Below are 15907 nucleotides of genomic sequence, written 5' to 3' on the forward strand. Positions count from 1 at the left end.
GCGGCGCCTGTGATTCGGGCCGGCAGATTCGCCTCAGCCGGCGGCGGCGCGGCGCGGCCCAGCCTGCCCGCCCGGGGCCCGCCCGCGGCCCGCCCGCTCTCGCCGCCTCCGCCCCCCGCTGCCGGCCGCTCCCCGCCGCCGCCGCCCCGCTCGGCCGCGCCGTGCCGAAAGTGCGGTTGCTAAGGGCGGCGCGGCGCTTTACCCAGCGGCCGCCCCGCGCCAGGCGCCGCCGCAGCCTCCATTGTTGCGGCCCGGCCCGGGCCCGCCGCAGCCGCCGCCCATGGAGCCGCCGCCCGCGCCCGCCCGCTGAGCGCGGCCCCCGGGCCGGTGAGCGCGGCCGGAAGGAGGGAAGGGAGGGGAGGGCGGGCGGGCCTGCGCCGGGGCCCGGGGAGGGGGCGGCGGGGCGGGGGGCCCGGCCTGGCCTGGCCTCACCTCAGCCCCCCTCGGTCCCTCGGCCCCCGTCGGCCCCGCTCGGGCGGGCGACGCCATGGGCGTAGACTTCGACGTGAAGACCTTCTGCCACAACCTGCGGGCCACCAAGCCCCCCTACGAGTGTCCGGTGGGCACCTGCCGCAAGATCTACAAGAGCTACAGCGGGATCGAGTACCACCTCTACCACTATGACCACGACAACCCCCCCCCGCCCCAGCACACTCCCCTGCGCAAGCACAAGAAGAAGGGGCGCCAGGCCCGCGCCGCTGACAAGCAGTCGCCCAGCCCCTCCGAGACCTCCCAGTCGCCGGGCCGCGAGGTGATGACCTACGCCCAGGCCCAGCGCATGGTGGAGGTGGACCTGCACGGCCGCGTCCATCGCATCAGCATCTTCGATAACCTCGACGTGGTGTCCGAGGACGAGGAAGTTCCCGAGGAGGTGCCTGAGAATGGGAGCAATAAGGAGAACACGGAGACCCAGAGCGTCCCACCCAAATCCGGCAAGCACAAGAACAAGGAGAAGCGCAAGGACTCCAACCACCATCACCACAACGCTTCGGCTGGCACCACCCCCAAGCTCCCTGAGGTGGTGTACCGAGAGCTGGAGCAGGACACCCCCGATGCCCCACCTCGCCCCACCTCATACTACAGGTATTGTCCGTGTCTGAGGCACGAGGAGGCTCCCAGGCAGCTCTAGCTCGTGTCCTGGGTCTGGAGATGGAATTGGCCCCATTCCGTGCAGGTGGCTTGTCTGTAGCGTGTAGAAATGGCCTCCCTCTGCTTCTCATGGGCCCTGCGGAGCTGGCCATCCGGTGGCTTCAGGCTCTTGGAGCGTTGTCTGGTGTCACACCCCAGTTTTGAGGGGTCTGTGTGCCTGCAGAGCTCTCAGTTGCTGCTTAGGTCATTGCTGGCAGTTTGATTGCTGCCTTTTTTCCTTGCTGGGATGGCACGTATAATCATAACAAAAAACAAACGTATTCCCCTGCTTTCCATACCGCTCTTCAGAGGTATGCTGGGGTAGCTCTAGAGCTCCCCAGCACCAAGGTGTACCTGTAAGATGTGTCTATTTGCAGGCTTAATTCTCCTTCTTGTCCTGCAGTTCTCCGTGAGTGGTTTGGCAACTGCAGTGGCCCAAAATAATACCCCATGCAGGGAATTAATACCGAACCAAAGTCATGTTTATGTGGCCACCCTGGCTGTCCTAGTCACTGTGTGCTCTGAGAAACTGGCACCGTGTTCCAGGGATGGGATAATGACGTTATTTTTTGTCAGGGTGTTAGAAAAGAAACCTCCCCCTGAGGCATCTGCGGTGCTGCTCACTGCAATGGTGGGGGGTGGTTGCTGTCAGTCTCTGGAGTAGCAGCCTCGGGGTTCTAGCTTTCTTCTCTAAATAGCATCCCCTCACCCGCAACTCAGAGTGAAGGAGAAAAGGGCTGTGCCCTCCTCACCAGAATTAACAAAACATGGTGCCTCCGTGCCTGGTGGCTGTTGTGTCTTGGGCATGATGCTGCTGTCTCCAGAGTATCTGGCACCTGCTTGATGGCTTGTGCAGGCTCCCATCTTGCACTGATGAGTCTCCGAGGCCCATACCTTGCCTGTTAGACAAGTGTTATTTCGTCTTTGTCATGGCCAACACACTGCTGTGCCACAACGCTGCTCAGGGTGCAGCAGCACCTCCTGCTTCTGCACGTTCCTGCCTTGTCCCTCTTTTGTGGGTTTTTTGTGACTTAGGAGCATTTAAATGTTCCTTCAGCCACAGCCCGTAGGAGTAAGGGTTCAGCAGTTCCAAACCCCACCAGGGCCATACCCTCACCCTCCTACGCTGTCCTTCCAGGTACATCGAGAAGTCGGCAGAGGAGCTAGATGAGGAGGTGGAGTACGACATGGATGAGGAAGATTACATCTGGCTGGACATCATGAATGAGCGGCGGAAGACCGAAGGCGTGAGTCCCATTCCCCAGGAGATATTTGAGTATCTGATGGACCGGCTAGAGAAGGAGTCCTACTTTGAGAGCCACAACAAAGGGGATCCAAATGCCTTGGTGGATGAGGATGCTGTCTGTTGCATTTGCAACGATGGGGAATGTCAGAACAGTAATGTCATCCTCTTCTGCGACATGTGCAACCTGGCTGTGCACCAGGAGTGCTACGGGGTGCCCTACATCCCGGAGGGACAGTGGCTATGCAGACGGTGCCTGCAGTCACCCTCACGAGCTGTGGACTGCGCCCTCTGCCCAAACAAGGGGGGGGCCTTCAAGCAGACAGATGATGGGCGCTGGGCACATGTGGTCTGTGCCCTCTGGATCCCAGAGGTGTGCTTTGCAAACACAGTCTTCCTGGAGCCCATCGACAGCATCGAGCACATCCCGCCCGCGCGCTGGAAGCTGACCTGTTACATTTGCAAGCAGCGCGGCTCTGGGGCTTGCATCCAGTGTCACAAAGCCAACTGCTACACTGCCTTCCATGTCACCTGCGCCCAGCAGGCCGGGCTCTACATGAAGATGGAGCCTGTCCGTGAGACGGGAGCCAATGGTACCTCCTTCAGTGTGCGCAAAACTGCCTACTGTGACATCCACACGCCGCCGGGCTCTGTGCGCAGGCTTCCTGCCCTCTCTCACAGTGAGGGGGAAGAGGAGGACGAGGAGGAGGAGGAGGAAGGGAAGGGCTGGAGCTCTGAGAAAGTCAAAAAAGCGAAGGCCAAGTCTAGGATCAAGATGAAGAAGGCACGGAAGATCCTGGCAGAGAAACGAGCCGCAGCGCCTGTGGTTTCTGTGCCCTGCATCCCTCCGCACAGGTATGACCTATCCTCCTCCCTTGACTGTAGAGAAATTTCTCTTTCTCTGGACCTCCTGTCCTGCTTTCCACGTGGGCGTTATTTTGTTCCTCTCCTTAGCTTTTCTCACAGTACTTTTTGCTTTGTTCTCACAGAGGGCTGTTGGTGGTTTCCTCTGTGGGTCCTGCAGAGAAGCAGGGTGATGCGTTGCTCCCTGAAGTTGTGTGGGCCCTTGGCTGAGCAGGAAGTAGCTGCTGTTAGTTTAATGGCAGACAACGCACTTGGCCGGACATGTCAGGAAGCAGCTGGGGGTTCCCAGTGCTCCTTTCCTGTTGTGGTGACCTCAGACGCTGGAGTAAACCAGGGAGGGAGGAGGGGGCCACTCTCCTTTCCGCTGAGGTTTGTTTTCTCCCAGGGCTGTGCTGGGGGAAAGAGGGAAGTGTGGGAGTGACTCAGGCCTGGGAAATGAACTAACTGCGGGGGCTGTTTTGGCTCTGGAGCGGAGAGGTCTCGTGTTGGGATCCCTGTGCCCTGCTGAGCATAGCTCATCCATCCCAGCAACCGCTTACCCCTTGCTGGGCTTCCTCAGTGTTTTGTGCGAGTCGCAGGCAGCAGCTCTGTCTTGGTGCTGCCTGTTGGAGCAGGGCCAGGCGGCAGCGGGCGCAGAAAGCCTTTGCACAGCTGCCTGTGAGGGGTGGCTGGAGAGGACCAGGACTCCTGCTTGCTGAAGGGTGTGACTGCGGTGAGGTTACAGCATGAGGGCAGCACCGGAAGGTACTTAAAGCCTGGCCAGGGGTCGTGTTTCTGTTGCAACCCAACCCTGAGGGCTCACAGGAAGGCAGGAACACCCGGTAGTTACAGGGGTGTAACTGCCTGTGTCTTGCTCTGGTCTGATCATTGGCCTGGCATGCAAATTCTGAAACAAGCACATCTAAGAGCCTTGCCAGAGTTTGTCAGTGTAGTTTATAACTCTGGGTCTCCTTGGCAGTGTGCAAAAGCATGTAGGAGCATCTTAGGATGGGTTTGGATCTTGCCGTCACCCTGCAGCAGGCATTGCACAGCTGAAGCACAGGAACATGAAAATGTTTGCCTTCATGGTTGTGAACCACCACCCCTGAGCTGCTGAGCTCTCTTCCCACAGCAGGAGCTGTGCTGGGGGTATAGCCCCGTGACACCCTGGTGCCATACCTGCTGGCCCGTGGAGCATGGCTGTGGCAGGGCAGGCACATGGGACCACTGCTTCCCTGCAGACCCTTGAGACTATTTCCCATGCAGTCAGAGGGGAGCATGCAGAAGCCATGGGCTTTGCTCTCTGGGCAGCGTTCTGGTGACTTGTGGAGGCAGGTCTCTGCTACAAGGCTGCTGGCTTTTTGCCACGGTCTGTTTGTGTCCTAACCTTATGTTTTTGTTCACTTGGAGCTTGCTCTACAGCCAGAGCCTCTTTTCTTATGTGTGGACGTGTTGGCAGGCAGTTTGTAGGCTCTTGCTGCTATCATTGCGCTCGCAGCAAAGCCCACACTGAGCTAGAAGCTGTTAACCTCTCCCCAGGCCTTCCTGTTGGGATTAATTATTCTTCAAGGGCTGTTGCCAGAATGCCAGCTGTCTTCCTGTTGGGAGCTGTGCTTGGCTGGCGATGGCACATGAGGCTGCTCTCCCCAGCCTCTTCAGCTGAGGCTGATGCAGGTCGGGTCATCCCCTATGAAGAGCTGTCCCCGTGGGATGTGGAGGTGCTGGGGGTCATCCCTTCAGCTGCCTGTTAGCAGGATGTCTCTGTCTAGCTTTGCTGAATGAGGCTGTCCCAGCCCCTCCAGACTTTCTGCTGTTGTAGAGAGTAGGAAAATCGCTTTTGTGGTGTTTTGAGTTGTTTAGTGTATTCCCTCATTAACTCAGATAGGAGCTCTGTTGTGCTTGTGCCTCCTGTTTCCTCCTCATGCTTTGCCAGGTTTGGTCAAGTTACGGGCTCCCTGGGGCTCGAGTTTGTCTGGTGACGTTTGGCGATTTTGGGATCGCAGTGCCATAACGCTCGTGGTCTCAAGGGACTGCAGGAGCTGTTGTTAAAGGTCTTGGTCCCCAATGCAGATGTATTGTACCCCGACCTGGCATAGCCTGCCTTGGGCTTTAGCCCAAAAGTTGTCAGGAGGTAGAAAGGAAAAGTCTGTTTTGGAGAGGCAAGGCTGGATGGTTCCTGGTGTCTTCCATTGTGACTGACAGGGGGGCGGCTGCCCTGCGTGACTTGGTGTTACAGAAATTCCTGCCATGGGAAAGGGCGTTCTCTGCCTGAGGAGCTTCTCAGCTGCTCTTGGGTGGTCTCACTGCTACATCCCCCCAGCCAGGGCTTCTCCTGCAGCGGCCAGGCTTGCCTTGTTTATGAGTTGTGTGGTTCCTCTCCCTTCTTCAGGCTCAGTAAGATTACAAACCGTTTAACCATCCAGAGGAAGAGCCAGTTCATGCAGAGGCTGCACAGCTACTGGACTCTGAAGAGGCAGTCCCGCAACGGTGTCCCTTTGCTCCGCCGCCTTCAGACACACTTGCAGTCACAAAGAAACTGTGACCAGGTAAGGGCTGCTCGTTGCGGTGCTGCAGGGAAACCTGGCTGTGTGCACATGCTTCCTGCGCCTTCAGAGCTGTGGGTTCAAAGCCTTTGGTGCATGCGGTGCCTGCAGGTGCAGAAGGGGGGCCAGGGGCATGAGGTCCTGGATGAGGGAAAGGGCGGCCCCAACTGCTTTTGCTGTTTCACCTTCCCCTCCGCTCTCGGTGTTCAGAGATCTGCCAGGCAGCAACACTGTTGGCAGCCTGCCACAGGAAGGGAATCCTGCCTCATGCTGCTGCCGAGAAGTTAGCTCCGTCCTTGTGCCTGTGTTTAGCCAGTGGCAATGGCAAACGGGCCAGAAATGGCTCTAGTCTGAGGCTGCTGTGTCAGCGAGTGCTGAGAGAGATGGCTGGAGATCTCCAGAAACAGTCTGGAGGGAAACATGACCTCACTTCCAGTTTCTGAAACAGCTCCAAGAGCACTCCCTGTGGGTGCTGCTTCCACCCCACTGTCTGCCTCAGCCCTTAGTCAGTGCTTCACAGATGTTAAGTTTCTGGTGCCAGAGAGGAAGATTTTTCTTCTGGCTCCCCGTCTGAGCTTTAAATCTTTCTTTCTGAGCCCTTTGAAGACTGTGACTGGGCAGGGGTTCCTCCTGCCTTTGCCCCCTCTCATTTTTATTTTCTGGAGAAGATATGAGACTGCTTCTGCTCATCTTTAGCTACGGCAGAATAGAAGTTGGCATTTTTTGTTGCTCCAGAAGTGAAAGCAACCAGAGCCATGCTCCCTTTTTCCCCTATTGCCCTTTGCCAGAGCTCTGAGCAGCAGCAGCACAGACCTTGGTATTGTTGTTCTGTTTTCTTGGGCAGCTGCAGGCAGTTGGTTGTGTTAGGAAGAGTATTCCCAGAGGCTCGGAATGTCTGCCTCCTGGCGTCCTAAGGGCTTGGTGACCCAGGAGCAAGTATTCAGCTCTGGCCAGAGGTTTTTTGAGTCACCTACCTAGGTTACAACAAGGGAACCAGGACCTTCGCTGAACGAGCGGGTCAGGCATGCTGGTTCCCTTTGCCAGGGAAGAGCCCCAGCACGTGGTTAGGAAGGTGGAGATGGGAACACTTCTCCTATCAGCTCACAGTCTCTGATGTTCCCGCAGAGAGATACTGAGGATAAGAACTGGGCCCTGAAGGAGCAGCTGAAGTCATGGCAGCGCCTCCGCCATGACCTAGAGCGTGCACGCTTGCTGGTGGAGCTGATACGCAAGCGAGAGAAGCTCAAGAGAGAGACGGTAACGATTGTTTGCCCCTCCTTGGGGAGCTGCTGGGGTGGGCACAAGCATGGGCTCTTTAGAATGCTGTAGGGTGTGTGCTGGGGTCCCCTCAGCCATGCTGTGCCCTGCCCCTGTGACTGAGCAAAGGTGGCTGCTCTGCAAGGCTGAGGTGAGATGCACAGGTGCTGGAGCTGGTGTTACACCTCCACTCCCCAGAGGAGGGGTGAGGTGCAGTCCCTACCCCTTGCTGAAGGAGAGGTGTCACTGACCTGCAGGACTACGGCGTTGCTCCCTGGGAACTGTCCCCGCCGCCTGGCTGCTGGGCAGGGGGCTCAGCCCTGCTCTGTTCCTCTGTTTCAGATCAAAGTGCAGCAGGTGGCACTGGAAATGCAGCTGACCCCCTTCCTTATCCTCCTCCGCAAGACGCTTGAGCAGCTGCAGGAGAAAGACACAGGCAACATCTTCAGCGAGCCGGTCCCTCTGTCTGAGGTAACAGAAATCTACGAAGTAAGAACCCCCTCCCCCAGATTTCTACTTCACTCAAACTTGTCCCTTGCTCATGCCAAGGGCTGCCCAGGGCGCTCTCTGCTCCAGAAGCTCCCCCGGGCAGCCTGGTGCTGGCTCATGCATCCCAGCACCACTCACCCAAGGGGAGTGTGCAGCGATGCCCCTCCTGGGTGGGACAAATGCAGAACAGTCAAGCTGGTGCCAGCCGGGAGCACAGCACCTGGCTCTTCCTCTGCGCGTGTTGCTGGTGACTCCCCAGTGTCTGTGAGTGGTTGGGGATTCCCGTTGGGAAAGGCAGAATGCCGGCCCTTGGCAGGTGGTACACACTTACCTGTCCTCTCATGAAGGCCTCTGCTAGGTGACAGGCTGGGCACAGCACAGAAATGGGTTTGACCCCCATAGTGTCACTGCTGGGGGTGAGGGAAATGATTCCTGACACCATCATCGAGTCCCCGCCCGGGTAGGGGGGAAAGGCTGTGCTGGCTCTGCACAGCTCTGGCAGCAGGTTGGCCTGGAGGTGTCTGTGCAGAGCTGGGGAGGAAGGCAGTGCTGTCCCACCTGCAGCCACTGCTGCCGCCTGGACAGGTCTGTGTTACCTGTCTGCACTCACCCTCACCCCCGAGGGCTGTGCTTGTGGCTTCCTCCCCCAGGGAATGCTGTGTAGCGTACTGAATCCCAGCTGCCTGCAGACAGGAGGAGAGGACGGGATGCTAGCATGTGCGCTGGAGCTGTAAAAATGCTTCAGAGTGCGTATCTGCTCTAACAGGTTGAGCACAGCACATGGGCTCCCTAGTCCGGAGGCGTTACTGTTCCTCAAGCTGCAAAAGCAGACGGCATTCCCCGATGTGCATTTGGGCAGAACACAGAGAGCAATACCTGATTCCTCTAACGACTCTTTTCTTGGAGCAGGTAATGCTAATTGATGGCTCCTGGGCTCTTAGCTCTGGTTCTTTCCTCACGCAGGTCCCAGACTACCTGGATCACATCAAGAAGCCGATGGATTTTCAGACAATGAAACAAAACCTGGAAGCCTATCGCTATCTGAATTTCGATGACTTTGAGGAGGATTTCAACCTGATTATCAACAACTGTTTGAAATACAATGCCAAAGACACAATCTTCTACCGGGCAGCCATCCGTCTGCGGGAGCAGGGAGGCGCCGTTCTCCGGCAGGCTCGCCGGCAGGCGGAGAAGATGGGCATTGACTTTGAGACAGGCATGCACTTCCCCCACTGTGTAACGGTGGAAGAGGCTCAGGTCCAAGACATCGAGGACGGTGGGTACTCATCGCTTGTCCCAGGGTACGAGGGTGCTCGGAAGTAGAGCTTGGGCAGAGTCGCTGCCTCCCACAAGAGGTTCAGTCGGATGCCTGGGCTGTGTGTCCCCATTCCCCAGAGGGGTGTGGGCTTTACTAGCCAGGTACCCATTGGCCCCGTTAGGCTGGTTCTAGGCAGTGGCTTGTCTGCATGCCCTGTCAGTCCCTTGGTCCCCATTGTCCTCATTGGCCACGTCCTCCCTGGCCAGCATCAGGGGTACCGCCACTCGCCCCATCTCCAGCACTGGCTGTGAGCTGCTGAGGCTCCTGCTGTGCTGCCCAGCTAGGACCGACTCTCCCTGCTCAGAACTGTGTGCTCCCCGCCTCTCTCCCCAGCTGTGGGCTTTGCTGGCTGGCACAAGCTCCTGGTACCCCTCAGCCAGATCTCACTGGTTCCATGGTTGTCGTTCTGCTTGTCTCTGGGCAGTGGGGAGCACCCCCAGGAACAGCTTGTCAGAGGAGGATCCTTTCAGGGTGCCCTTCATGCTGTCCCTAAGCATGGGACAGGCATAGACAGGGGAACTGCTTCAGGATCCCTTCAACTCTTGCTTTTCCTCTTACAACCCCCTTTCTTTTTCCAGCTGTGTCCTTGCCCCAGCCAGTGGGAACCTTGGTATTCTCCAAGCTGCACGTTAGCCTGCTTTGCCCGGCAGTCCCAACTGGCTTGCTTCCCACAGGGCTCCTCCAGGTCTTTTAGGGTAACTTCCCATCTTCACAGGTGTTTGGTACCATGTCAGCTCCTTCCCTCCTGTGGGGAACCTGGATTGCCCTAAAACGTTTCAGGTAGAGGACCTCCAAAGAGTTCCTGATTTCTTCCATCCATCTGCTCTTCTTTGTTCCCTCAGAAGATGTGCGGCTGCTGCTCTCGGAGAATCAGAAGCACCTGCCTTTGGAGGAGCAGCTAAAGATCCTGCTGGAGCGACTGGATGAGGTCAGTGCTGGCAAGCAGAGCATAGGACGGTCCCGCCGGGCCAAGATGATCAAGAAGGAGATCACAGTCCTACGGCGGAAGCTCGCTCACCCGCGGGACCTGGGCCGAGATGGGCTGGAGCGGCACGGCTCCTCTGCCAGGGGAGTCCTGCAGTCACACAACCCCTGCGAGAAGGACCTGCAGACAGACAGTGCTGCAGAAGAGAGCAGCAGCCAGGAGACTGGCAAAGGTACTGGTCCCTCCAGAATACGGCCAGTTTTGAGGAGTGGTGGAGAACCGCCTCTGGACAGGCACGGCTGGGGGAGAGGCTGCCCTGCCAGGTGCCTCCAGTCAGGAGGGCTGTGTGGGAAGCTCCCTGCACATCTTGCTCTTTGCTCTTCCTTGGGAGCAGAGCAGATGGCCTCTCAGGAGGGCAGCCCCTTATCTCCCATTCCCCTGTGGGGGTTCCTTGTTTCCTGTAGTGCCTTCCATAGGAGTGGGTGCAAGAGTACAACGTCTGCACCTCCCTCCCAGCATGCCCATCGGAGGACGTATCCCCTGGGTAGTTTGTAGGGAGCCATGCCAGCCAAACAGGGGATTGGCAGCTGAAGGAGGCTACCACCTTCACCTGGAACAGCTGCAGCCTGGTGTGTGTTTGCCTCTGGGGAGGGTTGGCAGGTTGCTGGTGGTTGCAGCTGCAGTCAGCATTCACCCAGTGAGCTCGCCTCCTGCGCCACCGAGGAACTGGGTGTTCCAGAGACTGAGAGTCCCAGCTGTGTGATGCGGGGCATGAGACGGATATTTTCCTCCTGCCAGGCCCTGCCAGCTCTGCCATGCTGCCCATTTTCTCTAGGGGCATTACTGAGCAGGCTGCCTTCAGTGTCCCTTCCTGCTTGAGGGCATGGGAGGGAGTTGCAGCAGCACTGGCGGGCCAGCCGCCAGCTCCCTGGCCTCCTGGACAGAGATGCTGAGCTGGGCTCTGTGAGGGGCGCACAGCAAAAGCTCCAGGCAGAGCTGCCAGGCATCGCTGGGGGTTTGCCACCTCTGCATCCCACCCCTGCTCCCCTAAGTGCTGGTAAAAACAGGCTCTTCCACAAGCAGGGAGCATTTTAGGGCCTTTATCTTTCAAGGGTGCAGTGGAGCTTCTCAGCTGCTGTGTGTCACGGGAAAGGTTTATTTCTGCTTGCCTCCTGTTCTTGGCTTCTGTTTCTGTGTGGTTGATGCCCAGGAGAAAGGAGGGTATCCCTGGCTGCTGGGATGTTCTTTCATGGCCCCATCTGGCTTTTACTCTCAGCAGGTGGGATAGTTTGACCCTGAGGGTGCAGGCATGGCAAAGCTCAGGATGGAGGCTCTTCTGACATAATGTTACTGAGAAATGAAGGTGTTCCTTGATGCCACTGCTGTGCGGTCCCTGCCAGGTCCCACAAGCTGCAGCTGACACCTTCTCCTCACTCTTCCAGGTCTGGGTCCCAATTCTTCTTCCACCCCAGCACATGAAGTTGGCAGGAGGACATCAGTGCTCTTCTCCAAGAAGAACCCTAAAACTGCAGGCCCTCCAAAACGTCCAGGACGCCCCCCGAAGAATCGAGACAGCCAGATTGCTCCTGGGCATGGGAACAGCCCCGTTGGGCCCCCCCAGCTCCCGATAATGGGGTCCTCACAGCGACAGAGAAAGCGAGGCCGAAGCCCACGCCCCAGCTCCAGCTCTGACAGTGACAGTGATAAATCCACTGAAGATGCTCCCATGGGTGGGTGCAGCGGTTTCCCCTGCGCAGCCAGGCAGCTGCAACCCTGCTGGGAGCACGTGGCAGGGTGCTGCACAGTTGTAACACTCTTCTGGTGGGGTGTTTTGCAGACCTGCCAGCCAACGGTTTTAGCAGCGGGAACCAGCCAGTGAAGAAGAGCTTCCTGGTGTACCGCAACGACTGCAATCTTCCCCGGAGCAGCTCCGACTCGGAGTCCAGCAGCAGCAGCAGCAGCAGTGCTGCTTCAGACCGTACCAGGTACCATTGCCAGCCCGGCTCTGATGACATTGGTGCTGCCTGGGGTGGCGGTAAGTGGCTCTCAGCCCTGAGTGGCCAGAGGAGGAGCCTGTTTGGTGGTACCCGTCTCATTCACCCTCCTGCAGCCTGGCTGCTGTTGGCTAAACCCAGGAAGCTACGGGGTTTTTTGCCTTTTTTTAATGTAAAACCTAAAGATGGGTGTGTGGCAGAGGGCTAGTAGGGAACAGAAACCAGGGAATTCCCTCTTGGCACAGTGGCTGCTCCGGCACCAGCCTTCCAGCAGCCAGGTTCCTGCCCATGCCCCTAACTGGGATCAGTGCACATCTTCTAGGTCCTCCCAGGTGAAACTGGCTGAGGGTCTGGCTGGTGCCCCAGCAGAAGCACCATCCCCCCTTTCTTCCTGGCACCCTTGCAAGTCCTTCCTGGTGCTGAGGCTGGGGTCTGGAGCCCACAAACCCTGGTGTCCCGCTGGGATGGCCCTCTCAAAAGCGGTTTCTGGAATCTTAACATGGCTCCCAGTGACTGCTCTGCTTCCTCTCTCCACAGCACAACGCCCTCCAAGCAGGGCAGAGGGAAACCCTCCTTCTCCCGAGTGAACTTCCCAGAGGACAGCAGCGAGGACACATCTGGGACAGAGAATGAGTCCTACTCCGTGGGCACAGGGCGAGGCGTGGGGCATGGCAGTAAGTACTGTTGCTGTGGAGCCTGGCTAGCATCGTCACCTGGGGGGATGCAGCTGACTCCCCTCTCCCCTCTCCTCTGGCACAGTGGTGCGCAAGGGCATGGGGCGTGGCACGGGGTGGCTGTCTGAGGATGAGGATTCCTCCCTGGATGCCCTGGACCTGGTGTGGGCCAAGTGCCGGGGGTATCCCTCCTACCCAGCACTGGTGAGTACCGCCAGCTGCGCGCTTCCACCCCGCAATCCACACCCCCCTCCCACAGAGTGGTGGTCGGGGGTCCCCGTTCCCCTCTTAGCCCTCCCCTTGCTCCTCCGGCAGATCATCGACCCCAAGATGCCGCGGGAAGGCATGTTCCACCATGGTGTCCCCATCCCCGTGCCCCCCTTGGAGGTGCTGAAGCTGGGGGAGCAGATGACTCAGGAAGCACGCGAGCACCTCTACCTTGTCCTCTTCTTCGACAACAAGCGCACTTGGTAAGGCCGGGGCACCGGGGGCTTTGGGGGGGGCGCCCGGAGACGATTGTAACCCTCAAACGAGGTGGCCCCCCGCTCCCCGCAGGCAGTGGTTGCCCCGGACAAAGCTGGTGCCGCTGGGGGTGAACCAGGACCTGGACAAGGAGAAGATGCTGGAGGGCCGCAAGTCCAACATCCGCAAGTCGGTGCAGATCGCCTACCACCGCGCCATGCAGCACCGCAACAAGGTGCAGGGCGAGCAGAGCAGCGACTCCAGCGAGAGCGACTGAGCCGGCCCCCGCCGGCCCTCCCCCGCCGTATCTCAGGGCAAACGGGGCTCGGGGACCCCCCCCGTGCAGCTGGCCTGCACCCACCGGGCGAGGGGGGGACCGGGAGGGGGGGGGGCCGGCCCCTCGTGCCCCTCCTCGCTCTCCCATCCCCGGTGCCCGCCCCTCCACCCCCCGCCCGCGGCTCCCCGGGATGTTCCGGCCGCCGCCGCGGCCCGGGCAGTCCCCTCCGCCCCCCCCCCCCCCCCCCGTGCTGCCACCGGCCGGCCCCGCGCTCGGACGTTGTTTGTATTTATTTTGAAGGAAGAAAAATCTATTGATTCTTAGAAAATAAACCTCCGTTACGGAGCCGCGGCCGCTGCGGGCGGGGGGCGGGAGTGGGGCGGGCGCCGCCGGGCCGCGTTTCCGGGCCGTGGCCGGAAGTGGGGACAGAGCGTCGCCGGCGGGGCGGGGTCGGGCGCTCTGCCTGCGTGGAGGGGCACTCTATGGTGGGGAGCGGCGTGGGCGGGCGGGGTAGGGGGCTGGGGGGGCCCGTCCTGGCTCGGGGATAGCTGGGGGGGCTCCGTGGGGCGGGGGCTGCAGGGCGAGGCCTGGGGGGCTGACCTGGGTATGGAGGGGCTCCGTGGGGCGAGGGCTGTGCGGCTGTGTAGGGGCTGGCGGGGTAGGGGGCTGACCTGGGTAGGGGCTGGCTGAGGGGGCTCTGGGGGACCGAGGCGGGGGCTGGCGGGGTGGGGGGGCTGTCTGTGGGGGGCTCTGGGGTAGAGGTCTAATAGGGGCCTGACCGGAGGCGGCCGGCCCCTGCGCCACCCGGCCCCCATGCAGCTGCGGGACTCGCCGGCCGCCTGCCCGGCGCTGTGGCGCTGCCTGCCCTGCCCGTCGGCCGAGCTGCGCCTGGACCTGGTGCTGGCGTCGGGCCAAACGTTCCGGTGAGCAGCGCGGGGGGCGGCCCCAGCCCGCCCCGGCGGGACCTGGCCCGGCCCCGACGGCCCGTGTGCCGCAGGTGGTGGCAGAGCAGCCCGGGGGCCTGGACCGGCGTGCTGGAGGGGCGCGTCTGGACGCTGCGGCAGGAGCAGGACCGGCTCTGGTACACGCTGTACGGCGAGGAGGGGGATGAGGAGGGGGGTCCCGCCGGGGCAGCCAAGCCGGGCGATGCCGAGACGGACCAGATCCTGCGTGACTACTTCCAGCTGGACGTGGGGCTTCCAGCCCTGTACCGTGCCTGGGGGGCTGCCGACCCCCTGTTCCGCAAGGTGGCTGCTGACTTCCCAGGTGAGGTGGCCCCACGGGGGTGGCTACGGCACCCGCCCCGCCTCCCCTCACCACGTCCCACCGGCAGGGGTGCGGGTGCTGCGGCAGGACCCCGTGGAGTGCCTCCTCTCCTTCATCTGCACCTCCAACAACCACGTCTCCCGCATCACCGGCATGATCGAGCGCCTCTGCCGCACCTTCGGCCGACGCCTCTGCCGCCTCGACGCCCGGCCCTTTCACGCCTTCCCCTCCCTCTCAGCGCTCACAGGTCCGCCATCGCCCCACCGCTGCCACTGCCACCATGCTGTGGCCTCACCTGTGCCCACTTGTGTCCCGCCGCTGCCCCTCCACAGGCACTGACGCTGAGGCCCGGCTGCGGGCACTGGGCTTTGGGTACCGGGCCAAGTTTGTCAGCGGGACAGCGCGGGCCGTGGCTGAAGGGCTCGGGGCTGAGGGGCTGTGCCAGCTGCGTACCGTGCCCTACGCTGAGGCCAGGAGGGTGCTGTGCACCCTGCCCGGTGTGGGCACCAAGGTGGGTGCCAGGGCGGAGGAGGACAGGGAGTGGGGCTGGTGGTGGGGGCTGATGGTGCTGCCCGGCCGCAGGTTGCTGACTGCGTCTGCCTGATGGCGCTGGACAAGGCAGAGGCCGTGCCGGTGGACACCCACGTCTGGCGCATTGCCCGGCAGCGCTACGGCATGGCGCTGGGTGGCAGGAGCCTGAGCCCCCGGGCCCACCAAGAGATCGGTGAGGATGGGGCTGGGCCCCCCTACAGGACCCATGGGGATGGTACTCCTGGAGCTGGCACTTGCCCTCTCTCTGCAGGTGACTTCTTCCGAGGGCTGTGGGGCCCCCGCGCCGGCTGGGCACAGGCAGTGAGTACCCTGCTCCTGGGCACCCGGGGCTCAGCCCTCGCCCCCAACCCCAGCCCTGTCATGCCTCCCCATGCCAGGTCCTCTTCTGTGCTGACCTCCGCAGGGGCCAGGAGCCAGCTGGCAGCCAGGATCGGGCCCCGGGGAGCCGAGGCCAGGGCGGATGTGGGGACAGGACCCGCTAGGGACACCCCAGGAGGGAAAGAGCCGGGGGATCCCTGTGCCTGCTCCCAGCTGGGGATGGCCAGCGGTGTAGGCAGCTGCCTGTCCCCTGCCCACTGTGTGCCTGGCAGGGGCTGCTGCCCTGGCCAGTGGGGCTGGGGGTGGTCGGGGCTGTGTCCAGCCCACCCAGGGCAGAGCCAAGCCAAGCGGTGTTGGCCTCTTGCCTTTATTACAAGCAATAAAATAGAAACATCCATTTGGAAAATTCTCCTTGAGCATGCTGGGGGGGGTGGGGCAGTGCCAGGACAGGCATGGGGGGGAGGGAGAGGGTGTGGGAGGGGGCCCAGAACGCAGCCCTGAGCTCGGGGGGGGGGGGCGCTTCCTGAGGGCTGCCCCCATGCAGAGCTCTGCTGCGAGTCTGTGGCGGGGGGCAGCCCCACACACCCATGCGAGCAGGGCAGGGTGCCCCCCCCACAC

At 60.8% G+C, this 15907-nt stretch overlaps 2 protein-coding genes across 17 annotated transcripts; both read left to right on the forward strand.

Moving 5' to 3' along the window:
• Positions 1-64: 64 nt before the first annotated feature.
• BRPF1 (bromodomain and PHD finger containing 1) lies at positions 65-13532 on the forward strand. 12 transcript variants are annotated; one of them, XM_080385600.1, is made up of 13 exons: positions 65-1083; positions 2267-3226; positions 5604-5760; positions 6865-7014; positions 7357-7503; positions 8467-8779; positions 9667-9978; positions 11189-11476; positions 11584-11731; positions 12278-12414; positions 12500-12618; positions 12730-12884; positions 12949-13532. In XM_080385600.1, the coding sequence occupies exons 1-13, from the start codon at positions 488-490 to the stop codon at positions 13151-13153; spliced, it is 3687 nt and encodes a 1228-aa protein (XP_080241726.1). In that variant the 5' UTR covers positions 65-487; the 3' UTR covers positions 13154-13532. The 12 variants fall into 12 exon arrangements, with proteins under 12 accessions (XP_080241726.1, XP_080241722.1, XP_080241730.1 ...); XM_080385596.1 differs by having other exon boundaries at positions 9664-9978; positions 12949-13531; XM_080385604.1 differs by having other exon boundaries at positions 7357-7485; positions 12949-13531.
• Positions 13533-13572: 40 nt separating this feature from the next.
• Positions 13573-15801, forward strand: OGG1 (8-oxoguanine DNA glycosylase). Of its 5 annotated transcripts, none has more exons than XM_080385668.1 (7): positions 13573-13638; positions 13938-14076; positions 14151-14419; positions 14487-14666; positions 14752-14930; positions 15002-15143; positions 15222-15801. In XM_080385668.1, exons 2-7 carry the CDS (start codon positions 13967-13969, stop codon positions 15788-15790), a joined length of 1449 nt encoding a protein of 482 aa, XP_080241794.1. In that variant the 5' UTR covers positions 13573-13638; positions 13938-13966; the 3' UTR covers positions 15791-15801. The 5 variants fall into 5 exon arrangements, with proteins under 5 accessions (XP_080241794.1, XP_080241795.1, XP_080241796.1 ...); XM_080385669.1 differs by having other exon boundaries at positions 13586-13638; positions 13973-14076; XM_080385672.1 differs by lacking the exon at positions 13573-13638 and having other exon boundaries at positions 13880-14076; positions 15222-15271; positions 15349-15695.
• The last annotated feature ends 106 nt before the right edge of the window (positions 15802-15907 follow it).

This window comes from Falco punctatus (genome assembly GCF_963210335.1).
Source record: "Falco punctatus genome assembly, chromosome: 4".
NCBI classification, from domain to species: domain Eukaryota; kingdom Metazoa; phylum Chordata; class Aves; order Falconiformes; family Falconidae; genus Falco; species Falco punctatus.

Excerpts from the sequence above, each read along its gene's own strand:
- BRPF1 (XM_080385596.1), top strand. The coding sequence starts at position 488 with ATGGGCGTAGACTTCGACGTGAAGACCTTCTGCCACAACCTGCGGGCC. Across the intron at positions 7,504-8,466 it reads AGGTAACAGAAATCTACGAA|GTCCCAGACTACCTGGATCA; the intron begins GTAAGAACCCCC and ends TTCCTCACGCAG. Across the intron at positions 12,885-12,948 it reads TTCGACAACAAGCGCACTTG|GTGGCCCCCCGCTCCCCGCA; the intron begins GTAAGGCCGGGG and ends CCCTCAAACGAG.
- OGG1 (XM_080385668.1), top strand. The coding sequence starts at position 13,967 with ATGCAGCTGCGGGACTCGCCGGCCGCCTGCCCGGCGCTGTGGCGCTGC. Across the intron at positions 14,667-14,751 it reads CTCCCTCTCAGCGCTCACAG|GCACTGACGCTGAGGCCCGG; the intron begins GTCCGCCATCGC and ends GCCCCTCCACAG. Across the intron at positions 15,144-15,221 it reads CCGGGCCCACCAAGAGATCG|GTGACTTCTTCCGAGGGCTG; the intron begins GTGAGGATGGGG and ends CTCTCTCTGCAG.